Here is an 11,207-nt window from a genome sequence, read left to right on the forward strand (position 1 = left end):
CCGTGCCCACTACTAATGTATATTTCTTCTCTCTTAAGGTACAGCCTCAAACTCCTTACTGGGCATAGTAAGAGATGGTCTGGGTCATCTGTTACAGTAAAGAGACTAGAAATTCGGAAGGAGTCGAATCGAGGATCCGCAACTCCTGGGTTCTGAGTCTTAGCAATAAACTCAGGGAAGAAGCTGAACGTTACCTCTCCCATCCCCTTAAATGGGCAATGTCGTATGAGAGACCATGAAGTTCACCGAATAGCTTGGCTGAAGCCAAAGCTAGCATGAACACCGTCTTCCAAGTCAGGTGGTGATCTGTTGCCTGGCATAATGGTCCATAAGGAGGTCTCTTAAGAGACCTGAGAACTCAAACCACGTTCCACGGGGGAGATCTCACCTCTGACTGGGGGCAGGTAAGTTCATAACTCCGTATGAGTAAGGAAAGTTCTAGCGATAAAGAAATGTCCATTCCATTCAGTCTGAAGGCGAGACTTAAGGCTGAGCGATAGCCTTTCACTGCAGAGACTGATAGGCGCATTTCTTCAAGCAAATACACAAAGAACTCCGCTATTGCTAGAATAATGGCATCGAGTGGAGAGATACCCCTTCCACAACACCAACCACAGAAGACTTTCCACTTTGCCTGGTAGACTGCTGCTGATGATTTTCGCAGGTATCCAGACATCCTGATCGCATCTTGTTGCGAAAATCCTCTCTCAGAGAGATGCTGGATAGTCTCCAGGCATGAAGTCGTAGTGAAGCTACGGCTTTGTAGAAGATGTTGGCATGTGGTTGTTTGAGTAGATTGTGTAGTGGAGGGAATTCTCTTGGAGGCTCCGTTAGGAGTTGCAGAAGGTCCGGAAACCATTCTGCGTGATGCCATAGCGGAGCTATGAGGGTCATTGAAAGATTGACCGATGTTCTGGTCTTGTTGAGTACCCTCCTCATCAGACAGAACGGGGGAAAGGTGTAAACATCGATGTTGCCCCACCGTTGTTAGAAAGCATCTTGCCAGAGCGCCTTGGGGTCTGGGACTGGGGAACAATACAGCAGGACCCTGAAGTTCAGGGCCGTTGCGAAGAGGTCAACAATCGGAGAACCCCACAAGTCAGGACTTTGTTGGCTACTAGATGATCCCAAGACCACTCGGTGCTCACTATCTGAGATGCTCTGCTCAGGTTGTCGGCGAGCACATTCCTTTTGCCCGGAATGAAATGTGTCGATATAGTATTGAGTGGATTTTGGCCCATCTCAGTATCTCTACTGCTAGATCGGATAGTTGCTGCGAAAAAGTACAGTACCTCCTTGCTTGTTGATGTAGGCCTAGGCCACAACTGTGGTGTTGTCGCTCATCACCACCACTGAGTGGCTTGCCAGGAACTGTTGGAACTGCTGAAGGGCCAGAAAGACAGCCTTCATCTCCAGGAGATTTATGTGGAGGTACTTTTCTGACTCTGACCAGAAGGCTGAGGTCATGTGGTGCTGCATGTGGCCCCCCCCCCCTATTTTTGAAGCATCTGAGAACAGCATCAAATCCGGGGGGAGGGCGAGAAGGTCCACTCCCTTTCGTAGATTCTCGTCTGTCACCTACCACTGAAGGTCTGTCTGTTCCGCAGGTCCCATGGGGATCTGGATGTCCGGGGAGTCGTGTTCTTGATTCCACTGGGACTTGAGTCGCCACTGGAGGGATCTCATCCTGAGGCGACCTTGGGAACTAGACGGGCCAGCGATGAAAGGTGACCGAGGAGACGTAACCATGATTGGGTTGGAAGTTCTTCTCGTCTGAGAAAAGGTCTTGCGACCTTTCTCAGCCTTGTTATCCAGTCTTCTAATGAGAAGGCTTTGTGGAGATTGGTGTCTATAATCATGCATAAGTACACCAGTCTCTGAGTAGGAAGCAGAGAGGACTTCTCGAGATTTACCATGATCCCCAGATCCTGGCAAAGTCTAAGAAGTTTGTCTCGGTGTAGGAGAAAGGTTGACACCGAGTTTGCTAGGATTAGTCAGTCGTCCAGATAACGGAGGAGACGGATGCCGATCCTGTGTGCCCAAGATGACACTCTGGTGAAGACTGGTGGTGCTGTGGAAAGACCGAAGCACAGCACCTTGAACTGGTACATTCTGTTGTCTAGGCTGAATCTTGAAGTACTTCCTTGAAGACGGATGGACTGGGATCTGGAAGTACGCGTCCTTTAGGTCCAGTGTACACATGAAATCTTGCAGTCTTACTGCTAGTCTGACTGTGTCTGCCATCTCCATGCTGAACGGAGTTTGTTTGACAAACTTGTTTAGGGCTGAGAGGTTGATGACTGGTTTCCAGCCTCCAGACGCCTTCTTTACAAGAAAGAGTCAACTGAAGAAGCCTGGGGATCCGTCGACGACCTCTTGGAGAGCGCCCTTCTTCAACAGGGTCTGGACTTCTGCCCGAAGGGCTTGCCCCCTTGCCAATCCAATGGCAAGGGAGTTCAATAACACTGGATTCCTGGTCAGGGGATGTAGAGATGTTATGAACAGGACGCGATATCCTAGACTGATCACAGAGATTGTCCAAGAATCGGCCTCGAGTTGCTTCCACCTGTCTGCACAACTTTGCAGGCATCCCCCCACGGGTGGAAATGCAGGGGGCCTGCCTATCCTAGCATTTGCGGCCTCGGCTGCTCCCTCTAGGATTTTTCCCTCCCCTGGAAGACTTTTTGCCTTTCCTGTCTTTGACAAGAAAGGGCTTAAACACCATTGTCTTCGCTGCTGTTTTTGTCATCGTTGTGGTCTTGGTTAGACGGAACTGCTGTGGTGCTAGAGGTTTATAGGACTTAGATGTTAAAGCCCTATGGAGGAGGGAATCTTGGTGAGACTTCCTCCATCCCTCAGCAGCAAGTTCCACATCCTTAGGCTCAAACTGATGGGACCCCTCTAGGGAAGAATGTCTAAGCCTATTTATCTCAACGCTAGGGACCTTCCGGTGGAACCTCTCAGACACTGCATCCCGACGTTTCAAGATGGTGTTTGCCCACAAGTTTGAGACTTGGTGGGCAAGAAACTCGATCATGCGAGTACCTAAGAGTAGGATGATTTCCATAGCTTTCTTGGTACGTTCCTTGGAAAAATCCTCGGATCGTATCACAATGCCTAAGGTCCCTAACCAGATGTCCAGCCACGAAGTAGCTTGCACAGCATACTTTGTGACCTTCTCCTGATTAAGGATCTCGGTTGCCAAGAACAAGACCTGCCGATTGGAGTGTCTCTCAAGACGGATTCCCGGGTTAGCTCTTCCAGAGAGTAGTGAAGAGGAAGAGCTGAACTGGGTTCCTCCAAGATCTCAAAGTACCTCCTCTGCTCTACGGGAGGAGCTTCTTTGTGGTACTGGCACGGTTGGAGGAGGCAAACTCAGAGAGCTGTTGGGACATCTTGTCCCTGGTACTCTTCACCCCTTGAGACCAGGGCAGGGTTGCACTGGTCTTTGAGGGTTTCTGAGTACCAAAGACGCGGTCTAGGACCCTGTCTTTGACTCATTAGAGTCAGAACCTGCCAGAATGCATGCTCTGACTCTTGCTGGTCTCCTCCTGCTGTAGGACTTGCAGCAAAGTCTCCTTCTAACCCCAAAGGCTCTTCTTGGGGTGAGTCGCAGACATTCCCTGAGTGGCTGGCTGGCTCCATTCTAGCCCTTGTGGAGGAATTAGGCAGAGTTTTGGAGTCTTTGGATTCCTTCCGGGAAGGAGATAAGACTCCAACATCGATGACTTGTGTGGCATGTCCCTTCTGATCTCAGATTGCAGGGAACTCTCAGCGTGAAGAGAGATTTCCTCCATTGGTGCGATGGCGGAGTTTCTCTCTTCGCGTGGTTCCCTAGGTGACGGGAGTTCTTCGTCCGACAGGGATGGAGAGTCTCTCTGAGAAACAGGAGGAACTTGCCTCGATGGTCTGCATGGAATCAGCTTCACCCTCGGGGAAGTGACCGCGTTAGAAACTCGTCTTTTCCTCTTCAAAGGGGTAGAGGAAGCCATGGTTCCGTGCCTTAGGTCTAGAGCTATAGGTTGCTCTGATGAGTGATCAGACAGGACAGGCTTGAAAGCCTGTGTTACAGCTCTGACTAAGGCACTGAACCAGGGCTGCTGGCTGAGAGATGCACTGTCAAACAGATCCCCTGAAGGGAAAGGGACCGAAAGTTCCCTACGAGGAGTTACTGTGATAGGTGGGTCCGCCTTAGACGGAAGTTTAGGGATCCTGAACCTCTCTGCGTAAAAGTGTTTCCCTTCTCCCACAGTGCGCGTTGGGATGCGCTTGCGAGGAGGGGAATGAGGCGATGGCGACCTTGCCGGATGGTGCATCTGTGTTCGTGACTGTAGGTGCAGGGGAGAACAATGGCGCTCGCGCGGGGGAGAACAATGGCGCTCGCGCGGGGGAGAACAATGGCGCTCGCGCGGGGGAGAACAATGGCGCTCGCGCGGGGGAGAACAATGGCGCTCGCGCGGGGGAGAACAATGGCGCTCGCGCGGGGGAGAACAATGGCGCTCGCGCGGGGGAGAACAATGGCGCTCGCGCGGGGGAGAACAATGGCGCTCGCGCGGGGGAGAACAATGGCGCTCGCGCGAGGGAGAATAATGGCGGCCGCGCAGGTGAGCGCGAATGTTCGGGCAAGCGCTGGCGCAAGTTGGCGCATAGGTGAGGGCGGCAACGTAGTTGTCGTCTTACCTACAAACTTGTGCGCTGGGGAGTGATGGCGCAATGGTTGGCGAGTGGGATGGCACGCGGGCATGTATTGCGCACATGTTGGCGTGCAGGAGAGCGTTGGCATGCAGGTGAGTGCTTGCGCGTAGGAGAGAATTGGCGCACAGGAGACTGCTGGCACATAGGCGAGCGTTGGGGCGCAGGTGGGCGCTGACCAGTAGGAGATCGTGAGCGTGTTGGCGCATGGCGAGTAGGTGCAGGAGTGCGCTGGAGCGCAGGAGATTGTGGGCGCGCAGGAGAGCGCAAGTGCGCTGTGGTGTGCTGGCGTGTAGGCGACCCTGAGAGAGTGCGCGCAGGATGCGCAGGTGATCGTGGGCGCGTGGCACGCAGGAGAGCGCTGATGTGTAGGTGAATGATGGCGCGTAGGCGCGTGTTGGTGCGCAAGCGCATGAGGCTGCTGCCGTCTGTGAGGGCGAGCAAGTTGAGTGGCGCGCCGAAGCGTTGTAGAATGACGAGCTGCTGGTGAGCGCTAAAGGTCTGACCCCGTAGGCACGTGGTGCGCAGGCCGAGTGTGATAGCGCCCATCTGCGCACTTTGGAGGAGCTATATTAGGCTCTACAGGCGACAGGAATGGTGATGGAAGGTCGGCAGGTCTGGAGGATGGATGGTTGACGTGTCCTTTGAAAGGACGACCATCCACCAAAGGAGATTGCGAACAATCTGCAGAATGGTCCAGGACCGAAGTCACAAAACTGGTTGTAGGTGCAGTGATGAATGAATGAAGGTCTGACGGAGGCTCCTCTATGGGGGACTGCGGTGATGATGTTGAACCAAAGAGGCGCCTCTTCACCGCTGGTGAAGGGAGACCTCTAAGGCGAAGAGGAAGGCGAGCCTTCCAACGGATGCGCCCTCTGGGGGCCGTTGAATCAACAAGCTGACCATCAGCAGTCCTCCGAAGAGGAGTCTCTGTAAGTGAAATCCCCCGAGGGAGAGAAACACTAGCAGGAGAGACCGATGATGGATGGTCAGGAACGGGGGAAACTAAGTCGGCAGCTACAGCTGTAGAGTTGGAGTGGCAGAGGAGAGGGATGACGCCGCATGAGACACCTCTGACACAACAAAGTCGACAAGAATCAGGGGATCTACCTCTGACGGCGACGATGATGCTTAACAGAAGCACCCATGCGGATGGACTGCAAAAGGGCTTCCTTGGAGGGCGAACCCGTGAGAATGCTGGCCAGAAACATAGACCCCACATAAAAGTGGAAAAGATGCAGACAAAGAAGAAGAAGAAGAAGAAGAATTACCCATAATTTATATTACATCCCAGTAATGGTGTTTGCTCCACAGTGTCTCGCTTCCCTCACAGTTAAACATTGTCATTCCTCCGCTGTTCTGTCAAGTGGTAGGTGGATGAGCTGGGCACGGTCAATGCAGGGTCTAAGAGGATCACAGCTTAATAAATTATAGGTAATTATGATACTTAAATGGTGACCCGCACAGATGGCATGCACACCGCATCCATGTACCGCTTGCCTGAACAAAGGAGCAATAAGATATTTATTTGAGAGTAAAGCGAGCCCCGGCAGAGTAAAATCTACATGTGAGAAGTGATATAAATTATAGGTAATCACAATACTTTCATTTCCAGCCACTTACGTGAAACATGTCATATATGTTTCCAACTTAGATTCATTTTGCATTTCAGATCATTACTATTGCTGCAAATATTTTGATTTTGGATTTGTCCGACCCGAAATCCTAATTTTCTCACTGGGCTACCCAATATTTGTTACTACAGTACTGTATATGGAGGGTGGGTAGGGAAACTCATGAACAGGGGTTTGCTACAATATTCATGAAAAAAAATGGACAAAACACAAAATAAAGAGTAGGAAAAATATATGGTTCGTGTATTTGACTAGAAATAAAAGTATCATATATCTACCAAGAAACATGCAATAATTTCCCGTACTCGTCAATTTTTATAAAGATAATTCAAATTTTATCAAAAATTAAAATATCATACATTAACCGTACCTAACCCTACGTGGTAAAGTTTACCAAAGGACGGTATTTGTTTACAAGAGCACGCTCTCCATTTACTCCAAAATTATGCATTCCTGCAGCTCTCCTCTTCATGAACAGTGATTAGGAGGTTCTTTAAATGTTGGGAAAGAAAAAATAGCAAGATATGTTGCAGGAGGGGGGGAAGGGGAGGGGTTGGTGGAGGAGGTACTAAGCGACCTGGAATCGACATCGTCAACATAGTCAACCAAAGAGAAGCTAGTGACGTCAGCGTACAATTCATATATATTCAAAATATATACTAAATTAAGAAAATGGATCAATTACTCCAAAGTGTCACTACTTGTGAATTTCATATTTTATTAGGTAATACTTGACAATAAATCTAGTTACTTTTTTAAAGAAACTTTTTACAAGAATGACTATTTTTGCAACGTATGACAGTTTTCACTGGCGGGAAATTGGCTTTAGTGTAGCAAAACGTCGTCTGGGTAAACTACTCATTCTCAAACTAGTTTCTTAAAAAAAAACACTTTAATATGATTTATATCAAATATTTACCAAATATAAAATATATATTTCACAAATTGTGACAGTTTCGGTTAATTACTCCATTTTTAATTTAGTATATATTTTGAATATATACCAAATGTGCGCTGACGTCATGAATCTCTCTTTGGTTGACTATGTTGACAGTGTCGGTTCCTGGTCGCTTAGTACCTCCTCCACCAACCCCTCCCCTTTCCCCGCCTCCTGCAACATATCTTGCTATTTTTTGCTCCCAACATTAAAAGAACCTCCTAATTACTTCATAAAGAGGAGAGCTGCAGGAATGCATAATTTTGGAGGATATGGAGAACATGCTCTTGTTAACAAATACCCAAATGACTAAGCGACATACTAAACACACACACACGCACATAATATATATATATATATATATATATATATATATATATATGTACAGTATATATATATATATATATATATATATATATATATATATATACAATATATATATATATATATATATATATATATATACAATATATATATACTGTACAGTATATACAGTATATATAGCATCGTCATCTACTCCTACGCCTATTAACGCAAAAGGCCTGTTAGATTTTTCGTTATCTCTATCTTGAGCTTTTAAATCAATATATATACTGTATATGCTCTGTTCATAAAAACAATAGATAGGTTGCACCATATTGGTTACATCATAAATTATTTTAATAGGTTAGGTTATGAAATTTTTCCTTATTTTCTTAACAAAGACCCCTCTTCCTAAAAAAGCTACTATACTTTATATGTAATATATCTTTACTGACACAAATCTGTTCAAGACAATCAATTTCTTTTCATACATCTTTTGCAGAAATAGTTTTCACTTAAATAATAAAATACTCACTCCATATACTGGTGATTGGCTTCAACTAATCTAATCATTGAGCACTTTTGATTGTTTCACAATTACTCAAGATAAGGGAGGAAGAGTAGGTAAGGACATGACTATATGTCAAATTAGGTGGGATTATGGGATTACCGTAGGCTAAGACATATATCCTTTCAACTTTAACAAAATGGTAAAGAATCCAGGACCGAAACTCATGATCACTATAAGACGCCAGTTTCAATAACTTTTTATTGGAACTGTTACTTTGGGAAAATATGCTCTAATGTGAAATCTACTAATTTCCAGTTCAAACGAACACACATCTTTTAAAACATGTGAAACTATGCCTGAAAAAACACATTTCCCCATAAATACCATGAGTGGGGTATCTCCTTCCCGGTTCCTGAATGGTCACTCCACAAAATAAGTTTGTGGGCATTCTTTAGCATAATAGATAAATGCAACACTTCTAGGCTTATACTTATTACTGTAATTAAACTTATTTTACCTGTAACATAAACAATATTATTAATGCAATTTGTAATCTTTACTTTTTTCCCATTCTACCTTGAAAATAGTTGGAATAACACCTTGCTATCATCAGCTTTGGCAACCTGTTGTGGTAAGTTTGGTATTTTCAATTCCCCCTATCATTTACATTGCACTACTTATGTATACAACCAGATCCCCCAGGATTTTGCAACAACCCCAAGCTAATGTCTTAAAATTATTCCTAATTTTACCAAGCAAAGTAGGCCAAATCTGAAATCCACACTTCTTGCCCTTGTAACACTGCGAGAATTCAGATGCAAATTTGTATACACAACGAGGCCTAGATAGATAGGGATGAATAATTTCAGGCAACCTAACAACGAACAATGACTCAAATTGTGACTTGAGCTGATTAAATGTAGCCTTGCCTTCCGTTCCACTAAAAACTTTCACATCCTCGGTTAGGATAGGTTTGGAAGCGCCGGTAGATATACTAGGTTGTCTAAACACAATTCTTCCTGGCAGCTACACCACATACACACGGACACATTAGAGAAAAGTAAAATTCACGTTGGAATAAAAAACGGTACTGCATGAGTTGCCGGAGAAGAATGAAGTGGAATTAGGCCTACGGTACGGCAAGACTTTCCAACAATGCCATTGATTTGTTTACATTCGGTGATGAGGATTTCCTCCCTCCTCTATTTGACTCATCACTAAATGGACGGCTCATTTCTGTTCTTGAATCTTTCGGGTAAATTACCTTCGTAAAAGCACAAAACCAGGAGTAAGTCTTTCTTCATTTCATATTCCAAATACGCAGAAAATTGCCAAAATTCTTTCCCTTTGAAAGCTTTTGTCTTCTTCTTCTTTGATAATTTGTTACTGAAGATCAATGGACGCCCGCTTCGAAGGAATGAAAAAGCAAGTGGTCAAAATAGTGGAAGTTGAAACCAACGAAGATCGCCATTAAATTGCTTAACCAGGTGAATTTTTTAAACATCAATTTTACACCTCAATATAGAAAATTCATAACGCGTATGAAATCTAAAAAAAAGGTAGCATGCTAAATATAGATGTACAACATATTTATGATAGTTACCTAGTTATATACTAATATATATATATATATATATATATATATATATATATATATATATATATATATATATATATATATATATATATATATATATATATATATATATATATATATATATATATTATTATTATTATTATTATTACTATCCAAGCTACAACCCTAGTTGGAAAAGCAAGATGCTATAAGCCCAGGGGCTCCAACAGGGAAAAATAGCCCAGTGAGGAAAGGAAATAAGGAAATAAATAAATGAAGAGAACAAATTAAAAATAAATCATTCTAAAATAAGAAACAACGTCAAAACAGACATGTCATATAATAAACTATCAACAACATCAAAAACAAATATGTCATAAATAAACTATAAAAAGACTATGTCCGCCTGGTCAACAAAAAAGCATTTGCTCCAACTTTGAACTTTTGAAGTTCTACTGATTCAACCACCCGATTAGGAAGATCATTCCACAACTTGGTCACAGCTGGAATAAAACTTCTAGAGTACTGCGTAGTATTGAGCCTCGTGATGGAGAAGGCCTGGCTATTAGAATTAACTGCCTGCCTAGTATTACGAACAGGATAGAATTGTCCAGGGAGATCTGAATGTAAAGGATGGTCAGAGTTGTGAAAAATCTTATGCAACATACATAATGAACTAATTGAACGACGGTGCCAGAGATTAATATCTAGATCAGGAATAAGAAAATTAATAGACCGTAAGTTTCTGTCCAACAAATTAAGATGAGAATCAGCAGCTGAACACCAGACAGGAGAACAATACTCAAAACAAGGTAGAATGAAAGAATTAAAACACTTCTTCAGAATAGATTGATCACCGAAAATCTTGAAAGACTTTCTCAATAAGCCTATTTTTTGTGAAATTGAAGAAGACACAGACCTTATATGTTTCTCAAAAGTAAATTTACTGTCGAGAATCACACCTAAAATTTTGAAAGAGTCATACATATTTAAAGAAACATTATCAATACTGAGATCCGGATGTTGAGGAACCACCGTCCTTGACCTACTTACAATCATACTTTGAGTTTTGTTAGGATTCAACTTCATACCCCATAATTTGCACCATGCACTAATTCTAGCTAAATCTCTATTAAGGGATTCACCAACCCTAGATCTACATTCAGGGGATGGAATTGATGCAAAGAGAGTAGCATCATCTGCATATGCAACAAGCTTGTTTTCTAGGCCAAACCACATGTCATGTGTATATAGTATGAAAAGTAATGGGCCAAGAACACTACCCTGTGGAACACCGGATATCACATTCCTATAATCACTATGGTGCCCATCAACAACAACTCTTTGAGATCTATTACTTAAAAAATCAATAATAATGCTAAGAAACGACCCACCCACTCCCAACTGTTTCAGTTTGAAAACAAGGGCCTCATGATTAACACGGTCAAAGGCAGCACTAAAATCAAGGCCAATCATACGAACTTCCCGACCACAATCAAGGGATTTCTGTACAGCATTGGAGATTGTAAGAAGGGCATCACATGCTCCAAGGCC

The 11,207-nt window shown here is 44.2% G+C and overlaps 1 protein-coding gene across 5 annotated transcripts in view; it reads right to left on the minus strand.

The window, feature by feature from the left end:
• The window catches only part of LOC137640215 (centrosomal protein of 120 kDa-like), a 56,256-nt gene extending 46,758 nt beyond the window's left edge, over window positions 1–9,498 (minus strand). For 2 of the 5 annotated variants that reach the window (XM_068372765.1, XM_068372764.1), the window contains exon 1: window positions 9,342–9,497. In XM_068372765.1, the coding sequence (XP_068228866.1) occupies window positions 9,342–9,381 (40 nt within the window). In that variant the 5' untranslated portion in view covers window positions 9,382–9,497. Of the gene's footprint in view, window positions 1–9,006; window positions 9,248–9,341 lie in introns of those variants that run through there. The other 3 variants (XM_068372769.1, XM_068372768.1, XM_068372767.1) reach the window with 2 other exon arrangements.
• Window positions 9,499–11,207: the final 1,709 nt, after the last annotated feature.

The sequence above is a fragment of the Palaemon carinicauda genome, chromosome 4, assembly GCF_036898095.1.
Source record: "Palaemon carinicauda isolate YSFRI2023 chromosome 4, ASM3689809v2, whole genome shotgun sequence".
NCBI lineage: Eukaryota > Metazoa > Arthropoda > Malacostraca > Decapoda > Palaemonidae > Palaemon > Palaemon carinicauda.